The sequence below is a fragment of the Lottia gigantea genome (genome assembly GCF_000327385.1).
Source record: "Lottia gigantea unplaced genomic scaffold LOTGIsca_31, whole genome shotgun sequence".
NCBI classification, from domain to species: Eukaryota; Metazoa; Mollusca; class Gastropoda; family Lottiidae; genus Lottia; species Lottia gigantea.
In genome coordinates this window covers 1,921,330-1,946,415 of record NW_008709027.1, presented here as the reverse complement: position 1 = coordinate 1,946,415, position 25,086 = coordinate 1,921,330, and the positions used below count along the sequence as shown (strand labels likewise).

Genomic DNA, 25,086 nt, shown 5'->3' with positions numbered 1-25,086 from the left:
TCAAATAAAAACTGTAAACAAATATTAATGATGGTCAAGAATTTTTAATCATAACAATACGGGTGGGTAGCAAGAGTTAAAAGTTCTTACATCATTTTCTATTTATAAGATTCATGATTTGAGCCATCCGTCCAAATTGCCTAAATTCCAGAGCAACAATTTCGTCATAGTTCTTCAGCACAATGCTGATATCACGTATAGAAAATTCTCTATTATTTAAACGTTTACGCCCCCAGTCAGAATCTACCGTGATGACCCAACGACAAATATTGGTCTCAACTTTATCAGGTGGTAACATAAGTTTGCAACGTGGTTGAAATTCAATCTTCTCTATCATAATATCAGGCTGAGACTGTAGATATTTTTCAACTGCCTCTTTCACATCCAAATGAGTCAGATCTGTATTAGGATAGTTGAAACAAACAGCTCCTGGTTTGGACTCTGGTGGTTTAAGTTGTTTCGCTGATCCATTACCCTGATTACTAACTAGTTGTTTTATAATATCATCTGTATTAGTTTTCTCTAAATCCTTCGCTTTTTCAGACTTCTGAGTCGTGCTGAAAAACAACAAAAATAGAAATGGAAAGATTTGTTTTCCAAAAGCTAACAAAAACATCTAGTCAAGATTTTTTTCTGAAGACTTTAGTATCCATTGTAATTTAACGACTTTTCAACCAAACACCCTTCCGAAAGGTAATATTGTTAACAAATCAAAGTGTGTCATGCTTCTTGATAAATAACAAATTGTGGGATAGCGAAAGCCAAAGTAAAGCGATATGACATCCTCCTTGAGTTTCGCTTTCCCACTATTCCTTATTTTATCAAGGCACAGGTTCTACAAAACACACTTTGATTGGATAATAATAACGTCATTAGGAAGGACATTTGGTAGAAAACTTGTTAGATTACAACAGAGACGCAAATATCAGAAAACATAAAAATACAATATTCTCAATTCTGAAAATTCATCGTATTTCCGGAAACCCACAAAAAAGTACCTCTATCTGATAGTTTCTTTACATTATAGGTCATAGTGAAGTTTGCATTTTGTCGTATATCAAATTTGGTGAACAATACTTGTGGCATATAATGAGCACAGCTCGACCAACTGTGTCATTAATCGTTTGCATTTCTCTTTGATGGTATCACATATTCGTAGGTAACCAGAAACTGAACCATATCCGATATTCATTCCAGTAATGTCAGTTATCGATTTATTACCTCGAGTGCTCAGATTATATATAATTTATTTCAGCATATGAAATCTTAATGTGATATGTGTTACATATTTGATCAAATAGTATAAATAGCCCCATCTAAAACTGCAACCAGATGCAATCAACTGAATACATGTGTTTGCAAATTTAAGCTAAAAAAAGACCGACAAATTGAAGGCAATTGAGTTCCAAAATCAATTTCTCTCAGATTTCATCAGCTGCATGATCGCAATGAAACACCCCAAACCCTTTCCGTAAATAAAACTTTGAAAAATAAGAAGCAACATACCTTTTCCCAGACTTATCGCACACGAGTGAATTAGTTGGACTGCTTTCAGTGACACTAATTTTGACTGGAGTGGACGGCGTATCAGGTGAAGCTGATTCTGAGTCATCTTGATCAAGCTTTGTCTTCAACTTTTCTAACTCATTACTAAATTCTGCTGCATCTTCGTCGTCTATGTCATTACCAAAATCACCAAGTTCAATAACCTGTTCTTTTCCAGACATTATATATATCACTAAATACAGTTACTTTCAAACATTCCAAATAGTGTTCATGACATTAAAAAATTCCACAGAACGAAGGAACAAGTGAATACAAACAGTATCCTCTACCCTTTTAGAGTCTTGTCTATATTCGTGTCTGTCAGTGTGTAATGGTGCTGAATTTTTAATGGCCAGATCAGTGTGAGAATCATATTGTTTGTCAATATAAACGATGTTTCTGAAACAAGATTCGATCCAATGTTTTAATATAAAAAAACAAATTATCAATTACTGAAATTCTTAGCATGGAGATAAAAAAACAAAAACAAAAGGTATCTACGAGACGAAACTTCAAACTTAATGTTTAAATTCCAACATTCATTCTCAAATTTATTCCTGAAATTTAAATAGTGGCTCACATTCACCTATATTAGTTGGCGAATTGATACATAATAGAGTAGGCTACCGTCTCCCTTTAAATAAATTTTCGTGATCAAAGTTAATTTGTTAATTAGTTCAACACTCGTCATGTAATCTATAAAATCTTCATTACAATACTAATTCAACCATTCCCTAATGACATCTGAAATATTTAAACGAGTAACAACACAAATCTGAAATTCAAACATTAACAAAGGTTATTTTTGTTGAATTACATCATGTTCAATTTTTAGCTCGTAAACACTCTATAGCAAGGCACAATTCTTGACAGATTTTGACGAAACTTGAAATGAGTGTTCGTAATCACCCAAGGATAAAGCCTAATGAAAATCAGAAAAATCGAAAAATATTTAGTATGAGTTATTGCCTTGTTTTTGAAAACGCGTTCAATTTTTAGCTCGTAAACACTCTAGATGACACAATTCTTGACGGATTTTGACGAAACTTGTTGTAAGTGTTCGTAATCAACCAAGTAAGAACCCTAACTCAGAAAAATCAATAAATATTTACAAGGAGTTACTGCCCTTGTCCTTGAGAACCCGTTCAATTTTTAGCTCATAAACCCCAGAAGAAACACTTGTTGACGAATTTTGAAGAAACTTGGGGAGTCGAAAATCAGAAAAATCGAAAAATATTTAGTATCAGTTATTGCCCCTGTTCTTTTAGCTCGTAAAGATTCTAGAAGGCTCAATTCTTGATGGATTATGACGAGACTTGGCGAAACTGTTTCTTATCATCCATGGAACAAACCTAAATCAGAAAAATCTAAAAATGTCACAGGAGTTATTGACCTAGTTCTGGAAAATGCTTTCCAATTAAACACTAAAAGGCATGAATTTTTACAAAATCTGGCTTTATTATACAGTTCCGCACTAAAAAAAAATGAACACTTTTTCAAGAACAAGGGCAATAACTCATACTCAGTATTATTCAGTATCGCCCTAAAGAGTTCAAAAGAAGTGAATGTCTGAAGGTTAAATATTTCATACTGGTGATTGTTACTGTACTGCTAAATATGTTTATTCAAAATCAAAGCTGTCAGTGGGCGAATATTACCTTGCCTGGCAAGCTCTCTTTCATTAGAATGGAAAATGTTGATGAACGAACGACAAATTGAATCTCGGGTCGTGAGTGTTACACCTGATTTAAGCTGTCCTGATTCTAAGCTCCTTCAGAAACTCTTTAAGCAGTTGGCAGCTGAACCAAACAATTATGTTACAAAAGTGTGAGAGAACGCCCCTTACCCCCTCATATGTGAGTAAAAAAGGCGGTCACACGAGTATTAAAAATGGTTTTGAACTTCTATAACTTTTCAATAAATACAAATATTGTTTTTCTAGGCGAGAAATCTTACAGCTGTCAATGGGAGGAGAGTATGATTTATGAAAATATGTCTAATTGCTTCATAATCTATTGTTCTATTATGATGTATTTCAGGAATACTCCTCATTTTTTAACAATCGTGAAATTTTGTTTTTACCTCTATTGTTTGTATAGATAAAGTCAACGTTGGCTAGATTCAAAGTTCATTGTTATCACCGTGAGTGGTGATATTCGATGTTAATAGTCCAAGGTCTGGATATCAACTGATTGTTAGTTGGTTGGGAGATGGCAAGTTAATCTTCGCTGCCAGCGAATGCTAATATCGGTAGTTGGATTGGTTCGAATGCGATGATTTTGTGTCGTTGGTTTGGTTTTTGATAATTCGTGATCTGGTCGGAGTGGTTTGGCGTGAGTTACTCGATGGTCTTCATTCTTCCAAACTGATTGATGGGCGTGTCTTAACTGCGTCTTTAGTGGGTATGTGGCCGCCATATTTCTTCGAGGGTGGCGACTGCTAGTAATAAATATGACGGTTTAATGGTTTTAATATTTTGTTAATAATTAATTTGAGCCTAATTAAATCAAGATAGCTTTAAAGGAAAACTTGAAACTGGTTGCAGTGAAATCTTTAAAGTTGAAGGGAGATAATCCATCAGAAAAATTATCAATAAAACAATTGTGCTATTATTCTCTTAATTGAGAATTATTGAGGACAAAATTCGTATGTATACTCAATGAAATTGCCATTATCATTTATTGGAGTGATATCAACACTGTCATTAATAGGAATGTTTTTACCTCTATTGTTTGTATAGATAAAGTCAACGTTGGCTAGATTCAAAGTTCATTGTTATCACCGTGAGTGGTGATATTCGATGTTAATAGTCCAAGGTCTGGATATCAACTGATTGTTAGTTGGTTGGGAGATGGCAAGTTAATCTTCGCTGCCAGCGAATGCTAATATCGGTAGTTGGATTGGTTCGAATGCGATGATTTTGTGTCGTTGGTTTGGTTTTTGATAATTCGTGATCTGGTCGGAGTGGTTTGGCGTGAGTTACTCGATGGTCTTCATTCTTCCAAACTGATTGATGGGCGTGTCTTAACTGCGTCTTTAGTGGGTATGTGGCCGCCATATTTCTTCGAGGGTGGCGACTGCTAGTAATAAATATGACGGTTTAATGGTTTTAATATTTTGTTAATAATTAATTTGAGCCTAATTAAATCAAGATAGCTTTAAAGGAAAACTTGAAACTGGTTGCAGTGAAATCTTTAAAGTTGAAGGGAGATAATCCATCAGAAAAATTATCAATAAAACAATTGTGCTATTATTCTCTTAATTGAGAATTATTGAGGACAAAATTCGTATGTATACTCAATGAAATTGCCATTATCATTTATTGGAGTGATATCAACACTGTCATTAATAGGAATGTTTTGTTTTTAAACAAAGTTTGAATTTATAATTGAGTGTATTGACAGAAGCGTTTTACGTACGAAAATAAAAAGTTAAAGGAAGACTAAAATTGAAATGTTTCAAGTTCAAGGGAAATAATCCAACACAAAATTTAACTGTAAATAAAAGTCTGCCATTTTTCTCTATTTTAAAGGATGGCAAATTTAATGCATGTATCATTTATTGGAGTGAATTCAGCAACATGTAGAAGCATTTTTTAGTAAGTCAAGGGCAATAATTCAAAATCCGTTTATAGAAAAATCATCAATTTCGAACTTTGATTTCGAATTTCGACCAAGATGTTATTGTAATACATGACCACATTAAAAATCATTAAAATCAGATGAAAATTAGGTGCCTCTTGATTTTCCGTCGCTGGACAGTCAAGTTCAATTAGAACAGATCAACATAAATGCGTTAAAATATAGAGCTAATGAAATTAAAAGGGATTATAAAGAGTTTTAGTGGAATTACAGGGATCACAGAAGGTCGGTGGGCAAGTTAGAATCGCACAAATCAGAGGCGGATTAATCTATAGGCAAACTAGGCAACTGACTTTTTCGGCCCATGGGAAATTCGGCCCATGACAAATTTTGTAACATTAAAAATTATCAAACAGTTAATAAATTTCCGCAGGCCCATCCTACTGGGAGCGTGATGTGTGAGAATCGACTAAATTGTTTGAGCCTAATGGTGATGAATGCCGATATCGTGCAGACATTGATGCTGATGAACTGAATGATCTGTTCCTGAAAAGAAAGGTTGCAAACTTCTTGCCATAAAATTGTAATCACACCATGCCACCTCCCTAAAATGAGAAATTAGGCCCTTTACCGTTCGTTTGCCCACGACCCAAGAAGTCAAAAATCCGCCACTGACACAAAACAAATTGATGATATCAGTGTGTAAGATAACAACAACAGCGTTAATTACCATTTATTACAAGGACAACATATCATACACATACCTTCAGTAACGAGGGGGAGACATGCTCTTGGGATTTCACAATTGAGAACCGAACCTTTCCAAACTAGCCATGATGTTCGTCTGTCAATGCCTGTCTCACACAAACATAAATCGCACGGACTTGCATACCACGTGATCTATCCAAGTAGTCCAATCACACCAGGCACAAGCTACCCGATACGAGTGTCGACCCGTACACAACATAGCTCCCCCTCTTAAAAAGACACGCCCCGGGTCGTGACTTCGAAATTCTATGGACATCAAAAATATAACATTTAAACACTATCGTCGAGCACATAATCACGCGACCAAACCGCTCTTCTCAGCCTTACTGGTCTTCCACCTCGATCTATGACTGTAGTATCTTCCAACATAGGTTCACCAACACCATCAGCAGCTAAATTGGGATCTACGGCCGGGTCATCAGTTGTCCTAGCCGAATCGAAATCTACCCCAGAACCAAGATTAAGTTCGTGGTAGTCGGCCTCATCCACCAGTTCTACATCATCACCCATTTCCTTGTTTCTGTTCCCAACTCCTCACTACTTTACGTTTGTCCAATCCATCAGTACCACTGGGTTTTATGCTGCTAGCCTGCTCACATGTAAACCCAGAAGCATTTGAAGGAGGACTTGTAACATTCTTCTCAACAACTTCATGACACACCCGACATGGCTTTAGATTGTTAAAATGAACAACCCTTCTTATTTCCCCCCCTTCCAACTTAATACGATACACCAAATCTGAAATCCTTTTCTTTACGACCCACGGACCAGACCATGGCCTCAGAAACTTTTTGGTCAAACCACGCTTAACATTTTTATTAGAACACCATACCAGCTCACCCTCCTTAAAACTCTCTAAAGATTCTCCTATCATAATAATCAGCCATACGTTCCTGACCTACACTCAAATTTTGTCGAACCAGTTCGTATACTTTTACAAACCCATCTTGCAATTCTTGAACATAACGTCCCAACGAGTGCTCCTTTCCTGGTGGACTACCATAAACTATATCCAATGGCAACTTATTTCTCTCCCAAACATCAAATAAACAGGTGTAAACTTCGTCTTTTTGTGAACACTTGTCCTGTAAGCCATCATAACTCTGGGTAGGTGAACATCCCAATCTGTATGGTTTTCGTTTATATATTTACTCATGTCAGCTAGGGTCCTATTGAATCTTTCAACCAGTCCATCAGACTCTGGGTGATAAGGAGTAGTCCTGGTTTTCTTAATGCCAAGGATTTCACAAACATCCCTAAATAACTTAGAATTAAAGTCAAATTATGAATTTGAAAAGGAATACCATACCTACAAATAAACTCATCTACCAATATACGAGCAACAGTCTCGGCCTTATGATCTACTAATGGGAAGGCCTCCACCCATTTGGTAAAATAGTCTGAAATGACAAGTACATATTTGTTTCCAAGATCAGATACAGAAACGGGAAATAATATATCTAGAGCTATCTTTTCAAATGGAGCACCGACCGAATGAGGTTGTAAGGGAGCAATTCTCTTCTTACTTGGACCCCTCCGACTTGCACATTTCATACAATCTCTACAGTGTATCTCTACATCCTTCCGTAATCCATACCAATAGAACCTATCCTTAATCCTTTGTTCGGTTTTAAGAACCACCGGATGTCCCCCATAGACCGCATTATGAGCCAAATTCAACACTTCTGAAACAGACCGTTTAGGAGTACTGTGCACTCCCCTCCGTATTGATTTTCAACACCTGACCACATAACTCCAATTTATCCCATTTAAGCCAATATCGGAGCTTCGATCAGTCTCTGCTTTAATATAAGATAAGATTGATTACATTCTGGACTCAAGCAAATCAAGCAAATTTCCCACTGCAAACCTCCAAGCACAGCTTCCATCAACCTCTGAAAGGTGCTTGGCGCCCCACATAACCCAAAAGGCATTACATTTAATTGATAGAGCCCGTAGAGTTCGTAACAAATGCAGTCTTTTCTCTATCCTCCGGCGCGACTTCGACTTGAAGAAGATCTAAGCTGCTAAAAATTGTGGCACCACTCAAAGCATCCAAAGTTTGATCTATCCTGGGCAGCGGATATGCATCTTTCTTGGTTATGGCATTCAGCTTACGATAATCAACGCAAAACCGACTAGATCCATCTTTCTTTGGTACCAGAATTATCGGACTAGACCAAGGGCTATGCGATGGGCTTATCAACCCTCCCTTCAGCATGCTATCGATATGTTCCTTTACTAATGGCTGCTTGGACAAAGGTAATCGTCTACACCCCTGTCTTATTGGAACACCATCGCCTGTATAGATAGGATGGTAAATTTCAGATGTTCTGCCTATATCATTCGGCCCCTTTGCAATAATATCAGAGTAAGAGTTCAGCAAATTTGACAGGTCTGACCGATGTTTCTGGTTCAATAAAGCAACATCTACATCCAACCCCAAGAAATTTTCTTCCTTCCCTCAACACTCAGGGTCGAGCTAACTGTCACCTTTGTCACCATGTCTGGACTAACCACATTCTGGAACAAACCAACTGTCGTATCCTTGTAAATTACAACCGGCCCAGGAGCAATATTCGTAACCCTCCAGAATCTGAAATGACTAAAACTCTGGCAATAGCAACGTTAGATTTTGATGAAAATATCTTGGAACCCTCCACCATTCCAACCTGTTTAGGGTACGAAACCGTTCTACCCTTAACAAGTAATTTACCAGGCAAGATCATCTCATGCCCCCCTGGAATTGTAACTGTTTCTGCTAAAGAAACTCGACATACAATACTTTTCTTTGTAGATCGTAATGGAATCGTTTTTCCATCAATCATAAGTTTCCGTGAATGGGTGTCAATTACTGCTTTACTTTTCCCCAAGAAATCAAGACCCAAAATGCAGGATTGCGCTAAGTCAGGGGCTACCAGTACACGATGGACTATATCCGCATAGCCCAGTTGGAACGTTAACCTCACCTCCCCCAAAATATGAATAGTTTCGCCATTAGCAGAAATGACAGATTCGGAAAAAGTGACCAGACGATTACCCAGAGGTGTGCTACGGCCTGTCGCACAAATTTCATCCCACAACCTCTTATTGATAAGCGTATAGACAGATCCGGTGTCCACCAGCATATCCGTTGTAATCCGTTCTACTAATTCAGAACACAGTAACGAACATCCTACACAATCTAAACTTTCAAAGCCTCCCCACCCCTATCCTTCAAAGGGCTATTTACATCTACGACCGACGGTTGCCCTGCACTTTTTGCTTTGTACAATTAGCCTGGATATGTCCATAAGACCCACAGCTCCAACACTGACGACGATCTGACCGATCACCAAATTTCGTGTACTTTCACCGTTGATGGCCAGCTTCACCACAATGCCAACATAGTTTGGGCCACACCTCGCATAGTCCGCTCTCGTCCAGACGTGGCCCCAGCTGAAGATATAGAACTCATACCTGACAGGAGTTTAGTCATCAGACTTATAAGCTCATCTGTTTTAGATGTGGTTTGCCCGCCAACTGCACCGGTCAAGTCGCTCACCACTGGTGTTGGTTTGTTAGCACTTTGGTTACGTACATCTCTTTCTACGGCTTCCCATTCGATACTCATTCTAACAGCATCATCTAAAGTTGCCGGATTCATGTGTCTAACCTTCAAAGAAATATCAACCCCACCCAATCCCCGTAAAAATTGGTCCCTGGCCAATTCGTCTCGTATACCTACACTGACAAGGGGATATGCTTTCCTAGCCAAAATTCTTAATGCATTGCTAAAATCAAAATAGCCTTCATCAGATTTTTTGACCCGCGTCAAAAATTCGGATTTTTACAAATCAGGACGGCGAGTGCCATCAAGACGCCTTTTTAACTCATCCTCCAGGAGGATCCATTCCCTTTTTGCCCCAGGTTCTATATCGTTAAATACCTTACGAGCTGAACCTTTAAGCTTGATGGCCACAAACTGACACTTTTCCTCATCTGTCCACTTGTTGACAGCTGCACAAGCCTCAAAACTCTCCAACCAATCAATAAACTCTTCTTCTTCCCCTGTAAGTGTGTCTGGAAGAACAATTGGCCTCACAGGCCCTTTACTTGTACCATCATTTTGTAGTACGGACCCAGATTTTGAACCTGAAGGTTCTTGTCCCCCCCCGAAGCGCCCTTATCACCCTTATGCATCCTTGAAATAAATCAAATATAAATTAAACAACTAATTTTATGGCTGGGGGATCCAACTTGGATCTCTCCCACGGAGATGCTATAACCTACCAGCACTCACTTTTAACCAACACTCATTAACATATATTTCCCACTGAGATGCTATAGCCTAACAGTACTCACTCAAACCTGCAAAGGTCGTCAACAACATTTCCATCTGGAAGGTTTTTCTGTACTAGTTGCAGAATATCTTCGATTTTAGCTCCACTTTGAGAAAAACAGCTAAGGTCTACTTCCTTGTCTGTTAAAAATCTCTCAAAATTCTTTACCCTGGAGTCTCCATAAAGGCGTATGTGTGTCCTATCTTTACTAGTACTACTGGTATTGTCGGGTGGACCCGGCAGAGCGAGATCCGAGCCACTCCAGCCACCACTGTAAGATAACAACAACAGCGTCAATAACCATTTATTACAAGGACAACGTATCATACACATACCTTCAGTAACGAGGGGGAGACATGCTCTTGGGATTTCACAATTGAGAACCGTACCTTTCCAAACCAGCCATGATGTTCGTCTGTCAATGTCTGTCTCACACAAACATAAATCGCACGGACTTGCATACCACGTGATCTATCCAAGTAGTCCAATCACACCAGGCACAAGCTACCCGATACGAGTGTCGACCCGTACACAACAAGTGTACCACTATACATGTAAAACCTTTAGGAAACCTCTTTACAATCCCTTTAATACTAATTTTTGAAATATGTACAGTTTTTCAACATTGTCAGCAAACATTCCTGAATTAAATTTCAGGAACTCAACCGTAAACTGGATACTGTTTAAACTCTGCATATACAATTAAAACATCTAACAATAAATCTTTAAGCTTGTTGTAAAAAAATGTATGTTCTCTTGCATGTTGATCGCATTCAGCAAGATTATGAATAATTCGTGAAATGAATAATTTACCACATCTATCACAAAGTAACGTAACTTGTCTATTTGTATATAAAAGGCAGATTTGTAAAAATAATTTATGATGATTAGCAAAATATGGATGAAATACCTTAGAAATTGGGAACATGAGTCACTCAAAATTTTGTTTTTCCATGCTCGGTAGTCGGTACCATGAGTATTTACAACGCCTTTCAAGAACAGATCGCCGTACCTTGGCGTTTGGCGAATATGTCCGTGACTCGGCGATCAGTGGCGACAATGGCAACCATTGTGAAAACTATACACCCCAAACAGAAATGTGTCCTTTAATGTATCTGAAAGTTTTAACTAAAAAAATCCAGGCGTTAATTTATTGATACAAAAACTGTTTAAAAAAGTTACGTAAACTCTTTAAAATTTGTTATGCTTTTTGGAAGCTGTTAGAAAACTATATCGAGCCAAAACTAGATCAAACTGTTTAATTAGCAATTAATTAATTACTCCGTTTTTAACCCCTTTAAAACAAATTCAGTTTGATCATGAAGATACCTAGATATAAATAGCAAACTTTAGAAATATTTAGGTAATCCAACTACAAACTACTACGACTACCAACAACTACCTAGTTTGCATATCAGCATCCGCTGGAAACGAACGTTAACTTGTCATCTACCTACCAACCAATATTTAGGTATAATTTACGACGTTTTTCATAATGAAAACTTTTTAATAAAAAGCGGAATGACCCTTAAGCCTAAGGCAATTATTAATGACTCACCCAATAATTGCCAAATTCGAACTTGACCGACATCTCAAAAATAAACAAATGCATATCAGGTTTCAATAAGATAAGACTGTGCCTCTATCGTGTATACAAGACATATTTGAGGCATTTATGATTTTAAGTCAAGGGCAATAATTCAAAACCCGTCATAGATTAAAGAGAAAATAAATTGATTTATTCGATGACAAGGGCATTGGCTTCGTTTCAAAAAATCAACTGATCAACTCACCGGAGAAAGGTGGAAAAGTATTGCGATGCATTCGGGATATCGACGAAATTGGGAGCAGTCTCATTAAAATTTGCAACGGACGATTGTAGAAGACAGTTCAACGATGTTCGCCGTAAAACTGCGATGGATCTGTTGACCATGACCAAGATTGGTCGGCGATGATCGACGATGTCTGACGAAGGTTTACAGAATATTTTCAACTATTTGGCAACAATCGCTAACCATTACAGAGGCATTGCCTACGGCGAAGGGTTATGAGATGAAAATTGTCGCAAACGTTCCGTCGTGATACACTTGTGCGTAGCTTCATATAGGTTTTTGCGTGCAATTTGGGCGACAAAATGTTGCGAATGAGTGTCCACAAATTTTAATGCAAGCATTGAATTTTAGCCATAAGGAAGGAATATGTCGGTAACCTCCTACATGAAGTATCCCTTTACTCTCCAGAAGAATATGCAGTCACGGAAGAAGTAGAAAAACCCGTCTAAAAAGATCGGAGATGTGACTATCATTTTATTACCCACATTTAAATAACATGTTGAGATGAACTTCTAATCCAACTTCCCGTTCATACCCTCCCATAACCATAACATCCAGGGGATCTTTGCGCATTCTCCTTCTACCCATGTCCGTGGTATTTTAACCAGATCCACTAAAGTTGCCATCAAGAGTCAAATATGAAGAATATTCATAATATAGTAAGTGATTAGTGTGCACTAATTATACAAGTCTTTAGTATGTGGATAATGTTTATAAATATCGGTCTGAAAAAGACTTCGATCGCGTGATCTATTAAACAAATATTCCTCTAAACAGTCAATAATAATTCCATCGTAACGTCCTAAGACTTTATTAACAATCACTTCTGGTCTATTTGTTAACCATTGCAGAGCGTTACTATTAAATACACATACAGCATGACGAAATGTCCCATTGCATACTATTTTGTCCCATTGCCACAAAACTATCCTGGAAATGTAATCAAAATTGGAGTGCTTTAATGTAACGTTATATCCTCCTGGTGCATTATTCAAGAAATTCAATGAGGGGAAATAAGTTTCATCTGGTGCGTAAGTGTCTTTCAGATAGTTCAGAAATGATTTTGATAACTCATTGGTCAATATAAACTTCGTAAAGTTTCTAGACATCAAACCATAAGCACAACCTTTTCTGTATTTTAGTTCATATTGAAATGGTTTGCTTTTTTCACCAATATAAATCGGAATATCACCAGAAATATCAAATCTTCTTGAATAACGCAATGCACTCCTGGCAGGCATTGGTTGACTTTCAAGGTCGTTTCTACCTTTTAATATCTTACATATTTTTACTATTTCAAGATTAGTTTTAATGGGCATTTCCGATCCAGCCATGTTCAAATGATATTTCCAGTTGACTTTTGAATTTAAGGCTTTTTCCATACACAATAAATCGGCATAAACCAATTTAATAGAACCATACACTGTTCGTATTTGAGATAAAATAATGACATTATCAAAACATTTGGCTATAGATTTTAAATGTTGATATGTTTTGGTACTGGAGTTTTGTTTATCAACATGTAAACAATAGAAATTGTGTGGACGATAAATAGTTCGTAATAATTGTTCAACTTGATTTTCTGAATCATAGAGTCGAATTCCAAAGGCTAATGGAAAATCTAGTTCCTCATTGGTAATATATTTATTATCATACCCATTAATTTGACGAAATAATTCACAATTTTCACTGATTTTAGTTAAATTACACAATCTTTTCTCGTCTTGAGGTAAAATCAAACCTCTACCAGTTTCTAGAATGTTTTTACAACTTATTTTATTCTCTTTTACCACTGAAAATTGACAATTTCCATAATGACTTTTATAATATTCTTGTACAGAGGGTTTCCATTTGTTTTCTTTCAAAGGCGTTTTATTCGTCACAAGTCCATTAATTCCATCGTCATTCTGATTTACAGGAATGTTCAACACATGATCTTTTTGGATTTTTTCTATCTGAGGAATCAGATAACGTGAATTTCCATGAAAAGAAAATGTAGTCCAAATATAAATAACTGCCAACAGCACCAGTAAATATTTAAAATACTTCACTGATATGTTACAATCTGAAAATAGTAAAATAATTCAAGTTATTTTCATTTATTTGAGGTTTATAATAATATATTAATTACCTTTGAATTCAGTAATATCCTTACTCACATTTTAAATTGCGTTTGAGCTTCACCATGTTTCCTTACTTTTTAGTAAATGCCAAAAGTTTTCGAAAAATTCATTATATAATAACATGTCATATATCAAAATTGATTTTTTGATTTGAACATGTGTTAAAAATCGTTTTATTGTTAATAGTAAAGCGACTGTGTCACCAAATCACATATAACTATTTCTATATTGCTATTTTAATTATTTTATTATTGTATATAACTATTATTAATATATTTATTAAAGGTATATATTTATTATTATAGGTAGTAGATCGCGCACTTCAACCAGAGAAAATGGAGATCAAAGGAATCAGTGGGGTGTGTACTGAGCACTGGAAGCCGGAAATGGAGGTCAAAGGAATCATCGAAGAATGCGGTACCGATATCTGTAAAGTGCCAGGTGCGTAATTGACACGATTGTGTCGCGCCCGTTTTTTGAAACCGATGTGTCGTTTATTTAATTATGGTTGATTCTCGGAATGGTCAATCGGTATGAAGAATATAAGAATATTTAATAGTATGATTCGTTAATTCTTTAATGTTTTGCCACGGGTTGTCTTTTTATGTTATTAAGAGATTGGGTTCGCCCGATTAAAATTTAAAGGATCGACCACTTCCGAGGCCAACCTGTGTTTGACCTTAATCGCGATAGATACGAATCATAATTTTCGAAATACGATACATAAACAGCCGTCGGGAAAAGTTTTTGTATCGTTTAAAATGTATGCATATGTCGAGGAATTTACTAAAGAATTCGATCGCATCTCTATAATTAAGTAAATCGGAAAGAATCCGCAACGATAATTGAACGCATTGGACTGCTTGAGGACCATTACCCTATACGTATCGATACTTAGATAATTCATTTGAAACGCATTGGACTTCTTGAGAACCATTAACCTACTTAAAATACAGATTTCACAAACAATAACATCTACTCATGCACGTGCAATATGACAGGTCACATCAGGTCAACTCACGTGTCATTAGATACACATATAAAAACTTTTTCAAGATGTCCGGTCAGGATTTATCAAAAATATACTTGTTCCAGGTAAATAATATTTGTATTTTATCGCTTCGTTATTCATTTCAATATTCAATGATTAGTGGTGGTAAAAAAGATACCGATAATTTTTTGCATGCAAGCAGGGTATATTCTATAAGTAGTTTTCAACCACATTTTCACTTTTCTTTGGGGACATTTGAAGTGTCACAACCAGTCACATGCTGTGAAAAATAAAAACTTTCCAACTACAAATATGCAACATTTCAAATTTTGACTACACTATACACAGCCTAAATTAACATTGTCTAGGAGAACTCAGATAACGGTGGGTGTAAAATTCCGAATTCCCAAACTGTCCGAAATGTCTGAATTGAGTCAGAAAAGACAAACAAATCGAAACTAAAATTGCGCCAAAGGTGGTGCACAAATTCGGGAAGCAAAACATTTTACATAAAAAAACGAATATTTTTAAAAGCTTTCTTTTGGTCAAATCACAATTTTTTTCTTTATTTTTCGTGTACACAGTGCTAATTTATAATGATGCCGTCTTACTCACTGCATGTTAGCCTTTTCCCATCATTCACATTGGCATCAAACTTTGTGACTTCAGTCACTTCCCTTTTCACATTAGTATTTTTACTATTATTATAGTATATTGTTGTCATTATAGTATACACGTAACCTTTACCAGTTAGGCTGAGCAACTCCTTTTTTAGACATATCTCTGAATGGGAAGGAGAAGATGTTGCCTGGTTGTGAAAAACAGCAAAAACCAAGAGTTCAAACTTTTGGTAGCTATCAAATCTCCCAATGTATTGTCACCTTAACATGTCATGGTTGCTATTCAAGGGAGATAATGGGAAGACGCGTTCGATCACAAAAAGTGTCCATTGAATAATAGCGATTATATTTATTAAAAATCAAAAATATCAATTCATAGACGGCATTATTATAAACTAGCATGGTGTACACGAAAAATAAAGAAAGAAATTGTGATTTGACCAAATGAAAGCTTTTAAAAATATTCGTTTTTTGATGTAAAATGTTTTGATTCCCGAATTTGTGCACCACCTTTGGAGCAAATTTAGTTTCGATTTTTTGGTCTTTTCTGACCCAATTCGGACAATTCGGGAATTCGGAATTTACACCCACCGCTCAGAGAATTATAGAACGTGCCTAGTGTCCAATCATAGATACGCTTTCGATATTTGGGGACATCAATTTCATGCTGATTCTCTTTGTGGACACATACAAAAACAGGTTAAAAAACCACTGCGATATGTGATCATTATTTTGTTATTATAGGTATCTTTCAATATCCACAATATTTTAAATTTCAATTGCATGTTATTTGTCTTAAAATGTATTTAGGTTCATAGAAATGAAATTTTATATTTGAAATAAACACGTCCATTAATTTTCGGTGAAACTGACTTACAGTTCGGAACAGAAAGTTCCCTCATATTCCAACTATTGTCTGGGCAAATTTTTTGAATTGTTTCGATATTTTTTAAGAGAATTGGAATATCAGTTGAAGTTAATATTGCAAAAACAAACAAAAATATTAGGCGAAATGCGATTCTGTAAATATTACGGTCGGAGATTAGAATTAAATAGAATTTACATAATTTTTGTGGACAAAACATCGGAGTCAATCATGAGTAAAATTCAGAAATAAGTCAACTCCATTTATTGTAAAATCACCAGAAGTGAGTATTTATCAATCGTGTTATGACGTCAATAAGTTGGATATTGGTCCGCAAAGATCAAAGGATGACGACACATCTGTATTTTAACTTGAAATACTTTATGTTCGAGGAAAATACATTTAACTAGAATCCTCATTGAGTGAGTGTACAATTTTGTTCGTTCGCGCTATCAAATGCCGTCCGTGTTATAATATAAGATATGCGTATTTTCTTATCGTGCGCTTTCGTAATTAACAGCTTTTTAAGCAATCACGCTTGTGCACAGGGGGTAATCGGAAAATCCTGGATTCCCTTAAGGGAATATTCTTCGGCATAAGGTAATTAAGCCTTAATTTGAAACTTATGAGACAAACTGGTATTTTACCCGATCGTTAGAATACTTCTATTTTCGATTTATTCCGATACCTTTAAGAAATTTTTCGGATACATTCAAGTTGCCTATGTGTAAAGGTACATTCCCTTATTCGTTTTTAGATCGAAACAATTTGGATTATATCGGTTCCCTACCGGCTCTTTCTTTTTAAGATTCCCGAAGCCTATCGCTTAAGGGTTTAGATGAGTTAAGGCTGTGTTGTAGTCAACAGAAAGGAAATGATCACTTCGATACTCGTAAAGAACTCGAAGATTATTGTCGCGACGACGTGAATCTCCTTAGGGGAGGTCGTGGTGTTTTTCTGAAACTCTTTGACGGGTTAACCGCGCTTCCCGCGTTTCATAGCAGTTCTACTATAGCTAGCTTGGCTATGATGGTCTATCGTACCAATTTTCTCCCAAATTTAACCATCGCTACGACCCAACCTACCGGATTTTTAAAGGCTCGTAAACAAAGTTCGTTAGCCTTACGTTATTTACAGGAATTTTCGGAAAACGTCGAAATTAAACACGCGAGGAACAGTGGTGAACATCGCGTTCAAACATTGGCTGTTAATGGGTATTATCACTGCCCCTTTCGAATCGAAACGTCGTCGTAGAGATACTTGGTTGCGTGTTTCACGGGTGTATTCTTTATCAAAACAATCGCGAAAGAAAACATCCCTTTAACGACAAAACCATGGATGGTCTATATCGCGTACTCTACGACTTGAACGAGAAAATTTAAAGACCCGTATATTTGGGAATGCGAAATCAAAGCTATAGCAGTCACGTGAAAGGGGCGGCGGTCATCTGTGGTCTCTGACAATTTATCTTCAATATGTAATTTGGACCGCGACTTTGGAAATGTGGACGTATAATGCCGTCGCCCCTGTCCGTCGGTCCGTTGATCTGTCTGTCGGTCAACATTTCTTGTGAACACAATAGAGACTACAGTTTTCAACTCATTTTAATGAAATTTAGTGTTAACATTAATATTGATGAGATCGTGGACAAGTTCGAATTTGATAATATTTCGATGAACAGTTTTTGAGTTATTGCCTTTGATTTAGGAAAAACAAGTCAAATTTTGTTTGTGAACACATTAGAGACTACAGTTTTCAATTGATTTTAATGAAACATTGTGTGATCATGTATATTGATGCGATGATTTGATGTATTTGTGTTACTGATATTGATTTTTAAAAATTTGGTTGAATTTCTCAGCATAAATAACTGGCAGTAAATATATATATCATTGAATTCAAACTAATAAAATTTACTTTAATATGAGAAAATTCGTACTTTAGTCACTAAAGACTGTTTTATAATTTCTGACAGCTACCAGTGGACGTATGTTACCTTGCCTGGCAAGCTATCTTTCACACCTTGAAAGGTATTGATGGAATTCTGGCTTCATCTACTTGCGCGACTTGCTCCACGTATATCTGCATCTGTGTGGTCTCTTCTCACGCTCCTATACGAAGATTGCTAACAAAGTACTATACAAAACGTGCCTTTATGAAGGATAAGAAAAACATAAGATGTCTAATATACGAAAACCAGATGGAAACCACTATAGCTGAAAAGTTCCAAGTACCTAAAATACTCCAATTCAAGAAAGTGTCCATAAATGAAGAAAAATGAAAAAAAACGCTCAGCATACAAAACCAGATGTCTTTTAAAAGAAAAGAAAATTGAAAGTACATGGTGCACAGTTGCGACTTCAACTCTCTCCTGGATAAAATCAAATTAAACTTACACTTAAAATGAACTAATTACAAATTATACTAACCTAGAAATCAATTATGTTAGTTTTTTAGTATAACATCATCACCCAAAGAAACTTAAATTTAAATCAATACTTATACTTACCAAACACTAGTGTATTTGATACTGTTTATTTGATACTTGTCAAACTGAACATAAAATACTGTCTTATAATATATTTCTATTGTGCCAGTCAAACATTTCAAATCAAAATTTGAGATTACTTACACTTACCAAACACTAGTGTATTTTATATTGTTTATTTGATAATTGTCAAACTGAACATAAAATACTGTCTTATAATATATTTCTATTGTGCCAGTCAAACATTTCAAATCAAAATTTGAGATTACTTACACTTACCAAACACTAGTGTATTTTATATTGTTTATTTGATAATTGTCAAACTGAACATAAAATACTGTCTTATAATATATTTCTATTGTGCCAGTCAAACAATCCAAATCAAAATTTGAGATTACTTACACTTACCAAACACTAGTGTATTTTATATTGTTTATTTGATAATTGTCAAACTGAACTTAAAATACTGTCTTATAATATATTTCTATTGTGCCAGTCAAACATTTCAAATCAAAATTTGACATTACTTATACTCACCAAACACTAGTGTATTTTATATTGTTTATTTGATAATTGTCAAACTGAACATAAAATACTGTCTTATAATATATTTCTATTGTGCCAGTTAAACATTTTAAATCAAAATTTGAGATTACTTATACTCACCAAACACTGTTTTATTTTAGACATTAGACATTTTAAAATACGTATATACATGTATTATTACTTTTAACATTATGCTATTTAGCTATATTGCAAGAACCAGTTGGTTTGTCACAGTATTACATTTATACATGCATCTTTGCAAAATAACCCCCACTTAACTTTCACTATTCTAGACTACATAATGATTCATTTTGTACATAGCCCCTACAATTTTTCACTCTTATATGCTTGCACTATATTTTGTTGCCCTATTGACTTTTTACATTCTTATCCCCAAGTCTTATCACTATCCTCCCTACAATTTCTTTTCTGCTCATGATTTGATTGTCGTCATCATTGGTCTCCGGCGTGATATGCTATAACCTATGCTCGGATGGTTGGATTTTGTTATAAAATGTTCGTACTTTATAACCCTATTGTTGCAGAACTGTGGAGTTATTCACCCAAATCCTGGGCCAAATGCTGACTCCACCAGTCTCCTTCATTTAAATATTCGTGGTCTATCAACCAACCTCATTCCTTTACAAGCTGAATTACCCGACTGTGACGTTCTCACTTTCTCTGAAACGCGGCTTGGTGACACAACTCCCTCCAAGAAACTGGAAAAAGATTCATATCACCCACCAATTGTTTTAAACCGCTATAGCCTTGGTGGAGGGGTTGCTATCTATGTTATATTTAATATTATAAGTAAACCTCGCTATGACCTGTGTGTTCCTGGCTTGGAAGTTGTACGGAATGAAATTGTTCACTGTACATTAAGTTTTTTGGTTGGTGCATCTTACAGGCCTTCGGGGTCGTATGTTTCCTACTGGGATCAAGAAGGCAAACCCCTCATCTTTCTTGGTGACTTAAATGCAAACCTTGAAAACCAGAAATGAACACAAACTAAAAAATATGATAATCAACCATTCACTCACACAAATTATCGACGGCCCTACGAGAATCACAGAAACAAGCTCTTCACTCCTTGATTTTGCCCTTGTTACTTGTCCTAATCTTGTCCTTGATTCCGGCAGGAATTGTCCAATTACTGGTCATCTATGTCTAACAGGACAACCCAAACTCAAGCGTACTATCTGGAACTACTCCAAAACGAACTTTGAACATCTGAACAGCTTCTTCTTCAGCACCAACGGGAACTTTATCTTTGACTCTTTCACTGAACCAAACCAATTGACAGAGCAAATATCACAAACCTTTATCAATGCGCTAAAACTGTTTGTGCCCCACAAGGAAGTAACCATTAGCCAAGGTGATAAGGAATGGGTGAACGGATATCTTCGGCTTTCGAAAACGCAATAGCTTGAATAGAGGAGAAACATCATCAATGACACCTCGATCATGGCAGCAGTTTCGTCAGTTTCGAAATGTTGTTACTGCAGAGATTCGTAGGATCAAACGAGAATATGACGAACAATTGGATGACAAGATAAGTAACGGCTCATTCCAACAAAGTAACTGGTGGAAACTTGTCAGATCGGCAACTTTTCGACAAGCAGGTAATAATGTTAAAATTCCGCCCTTGCTTTCGGAAAACCGAGTCATTAATAACGATGATTCAAAATCAAAGCTGCAAGTTGGTGTATATTACCTTGCCTGACAAGCTATCTTCTACTGTCAAATCACATTCTGACTACTGCCCAATCAAGATGCAGAGAAAAGGACTCATGTGATGACCAGCTCGTTGATATTTACAATCAAATAAGTAGTGAAATAGATGGAGGGGTAGAAGTAAAGACCATCTTTTTGACATTAATAAGGCTTTCGATAGAGTTTGGCATCCCGGACTCCTCTGGAAACTTGTGTCAATTGGTATCAAGGGAAATATTATCGAACTGCTTAGGAGTTATCTATCTCTGTCGTCTTAATAAATGGCCTTGCGTCCAGAAGCAAAGCAATCCCAAATGGTGTCCCACAAGGGTCTGCACTGTAAAAAAAATTTCCTTCGATTAACAGAAAAAATTCCGGCAGCTGATTTACCAGAATTTAAATTTTGCCTTCAGTTATATAACAGAATTTCTTGTAAAATATTTGCTTTAAATAACAGAAATATTTTACTACAAAATCTGTTAAATTACAGAATGACTAATAATATTTCCTGTAATTAACAGAAAATAGGAAGGATATTCTGGTAAATCTGCTGCCGGAATTTTTCTAATATTTCCTGTAATTTAACAGAAAAATAGGAAGAATATTCTGGTAAATCTGCTGCCGGAATTTTTCCTTCAAGTTCTGTAAAAAAACAGAATTTTAAAAAGGATATTCTGGTAATAAATCTGTTGCCAGAAATCATTTTCATTTTACTGTAAAATAACAAAACATTTCAACTTTATGTGTTTATTGGTATTATTTGTGCAATGAACATAATCAGAGAAAATGATGTTAACTACACCTTTAATTATACAACTGAAAATGTGGGCGTATAAAAACAATCTCTTGCATAAAAACAAATGATGAACTTGAAATACATACTCATCACTAATGACATCTTTAACACATCTTTTAATGACATTCTCATAACTAATGACATCTTCATAACGTTCTGATTTAACTAATTTGGATTTAACTAATGTCTTTTTTTATTTATGTTGACACTCTTTTCTCCACATTGCCCATATTTTATTAATATTGACAGAACTTCAAGGACCTGTGGTCCACTTCACTTTTTTTAGTGTTCCACATGGTTATAAGACTCCATCATCCAGCACAATACTGTTTATGATGCAACTCTAATCATTATTATAAGGCCTAATTGTTTTTGATGTGCACAGTTAATTGTTGCTCGTTCAAAAGTCAGGTCAAGTCTCATAATGCTCCGTAACTTTTAGCTGGTAAATAATGGCAGAAACTCTAAAGAAAGGGAAAAGGTGACATACCTGAAAAGATAAATTTAAAATGAGAAGATATTTGTTGTGCTAATGTACTGTAGTAGTGTAGTAATAGTAGGGCACTGGATCTTTTAGTTCGAGAAATCCAGAGTCCAATTTGCCCTCGTTTACAAATTTTGTAATGCCTCGCCTACGTGGTGGGTCCTAACATTGAGTGTAAACGGTTAAGGTTTATTGACAAGAATATTAATGACAAAATTCTATTCCTTGTATTCTTGTACTCTGGTGCAATCATAACCATAAAAGGCTGAAAAAGCGAGGATGTACAAAAACAGAAAAAGAAATTATAAATTAAAAATAATAAAATAGTAAAGGCATAAGAAAGTGGATGGAACTTAAGAGCATGATGCAATGACACACTTATGTATAGCAGTCATGGGTGGCCGTACAAAATAATTTCTTAACAGCAGGTTGCACAGTTTGACATCAATAAGACATTGCATATGTTATTAATAGTAGGTACAAACATTTTATATAGTGTCACATGTACAAAGTTGGTGGGAAAACTGACTTGAGGGATCTATGCATAATTTGGCGCCATTTTGTCGGGTTTGTTTACATTTTGGTAAAAGTTTTCAGACAGCATGAACAAATATAAAATTGCAATAGAAATTATGGATCCTGTGATATTTCATATCGTTGGAGGTTTTCTTATGTAATCGGGTATAAACTTACATTGCGGTTGGCTAAACCTGAAGAATTAGAGAAATGAATTTGAGGACTTCATTGCCATAAAAACATTATTAATTTTTCTACTCTCTTAGACTGAAGAGTTCTAAACAGAAAGATGACTCTTGACAAGACTGATCTAAGTTTCAGACCACAAATACCACACATGTATAAAGTGATAAAATGGTAACATTACAAATTTATTTAGGCAATAATTAAAATACACTCACCTGTGAATTTGTATTCAGTGATCATTTCCACTCTACCCAAGACCAAGTAAGCTAAGCCTAGTCTAGTTCATCATGTAGGATAAATTTAAGTCATTTTGTCGTTGTCCCCACACGCTTAAAATTCAGTAAAAAATTTTGCAGTTTTTGACAAAGGGTGAGTTTGGAAAAAAATAACACAGAATTTACGTAAATTTACTGACAAATAACGTAATTGTTCTTAAATGACATACGACCAAGATTAATTTACGTAAAATAACATATTTCCTTATTGCGGAACTAACATTCTGTTAATGTAAGAACAAAGTCCGTAAATCAACAGAAAAGTATGTATATCAGCAGAAATTTACGTATATCAACAGAAAATATCAAGTAAATTTCTGTAAAAAAAACGGACTTTTTTTACAGTGTGTGTTGGGGCCACTTTTATCATCAAAGACATCAAGTCCTCACTTCGGCTATTTGCGGATGATACTTCCATGTATTTGTCAATTTATAACCAATATGCTTGTCAAAAGAATTTAAATGAAGATCTAAGATTAATAGAGAACTGGGCCTAATCATGGAACGATGACTTCTGTCCAGAAAAAAACATCAGTATGACTTTCTCCCGTAAAATACCACCAACATTTTTTTCTCTAGCTTTCAATAACCAATCTGTAACTGATTCTAACCACCACAAACATCTAGGTATTATCCTTAGTTCAGACTGCAAATGGAAAGACCATATCAAACTCACTCTGTGATAACAAAATCAACCAATTCAATAAATTGTTCACGAGCCATGAAATATCGGGTGATATATATGATATATAAATCATTCATTCTGTTTCACTTTGATTTTGGAGATGTTATTTCGGACAACTGCACTGAAACTGATTATTTCGACTTGAAACCTTTCATCTTGGTCAATTTTTTGTCGGTACCACAACACATGTCGCCAACACATTGGGGGATATTCAGCTACGTTAGGTGATGCCTCTGCAATGGTTAGTGGATGATCGCTAAGTACATGTGGTTGAAAACATTCTGTGAATCTTCGTCAAACATCGCAAATACAACACTGAATATTTCCGATAAATCTGCAACCATCGCCGACCAATCTTGGTCATGATCGGCACATTGTTGACGAACATCGCAGAACAGTAGTCTAAAATTAACCGGACCTTTGCAGAATCATCTACGCTGCAAATTGTAATGGGGCTGCATCATTTTTTATAGAATTTGGTCGCTATCGATCACAGGGCATCTCAAAACTTTATCTCATTTCCCAACGCAGACCTTCGCCGATTCCTACATTTCCATTTCCGACCTTACGACGACAGGAAATGTACTACGTCGCGGTCAAACGTGTGGAAAACTAGAAAAAAATTCCATAAAGAATTACAAACTTAAAGACAATCAACCTCATACCGCGTGTTATGCATCCACATTGCATTCTAACATTTTCTAAGTATTTGGGGAAATACTGAATAATATTTACTGAGTTACTGCCCTT

General features: G+C 35.8%; 5 protein-coding genes across 5 annotated transcripts; 1 reads left to right on the top strand and 4 right to left on the bottom strand.

Annotated features, from left to right (window-relative positions):
- Positions 1–91: 91 nt before the first annotated feature.
- LOTGIDRAFT_161917 (hypothetical protein) lies at positions 92–1,727 on the bottom strand (the record flags this gene model as incomplete). Its single annotated transcript, XM_009057799.1, has 2 exons — positions 92–557; positions 1,507–1,727. 2 exons carry the CDS (start codon positions 1,725–1,727, stop codon positions 92–94), a joined length of 687 nt encoding a protein of 228 aa, XP_009056047.1.
- A 3,807-nt stretch (positions 1,728–5,534) lies between these two features.
- LOTGIDRAFT_161916 (hypothetical protein) lies at positions 5,535–6,404 on the bottom strand (the record flags this gene model as incomplete). The annotated part of the gene is made up of 2 exons (XM_009057798.1): positions 5,535–5,672; positions 6,222–6,404. 2 exons carry the CDS (start codon positions 6,402–6,404, stop codon positions 5,535–5,537), a joined length of 321 nt encoding a protein of 106 aa, XP_009056046.1.
- Positions 6,405–8,449: 2,045 nt separating this feature from the next.
- LOTGIDRAFT_161915 (hypothetical protein) lies at positions 8,450–11,286 on the bottom strand (the record flags this gene model as incomplete). The annotated part of the gene is made up of 4 exons (XM_009057797.1): positions 8,450–8,952; positions 9,354–9,549; positions 9,823–9,956; positions 11,229–11,286. 4 exons carry the CDS (start codon positions 11,284–11,286, stop codon positions 8,450–8,452), a joined length of 891 nt encoding a protein of 296 aa, XP_009056045.1.
- Positions 11,287–12,725: 1,439 nt separating this feature from the next.
- LOTGIDRAFT_119622 (hypothetical protein) lies at positions 12,726–13,739 on the bottom strand (the record flags this gene model as incomplete). Its single annotated transcript, XM_009057796.1, has 1 exon — positions 12,726–13,739. A coding segment is annotated over one exon (1,014 nt), but the record flags the coding sequence as incomplete, so codon positions are not given.
- A 767-nt stretch (positions 13,740–14,506) lies between these two features.
- Positions 14,507–17,901, top strand: LOTGIDRAFT_161913 (hypothetical protein; the record flags this gene model as incomplete). Its single annotated transcript, XM_009057795.1, has 2 exons — positions 14,507–14,612; positions 17,456–17,901. 2 exons carry the CDS (start codon positions 14,507–14,509, stop codon positions 17,899–17,901), a joined length of 552 nt encoding a protein of 183 aa, XP_009056043.1.
- Positions 17,902–25,086: the final 7,185 nt, after the last annotated feature.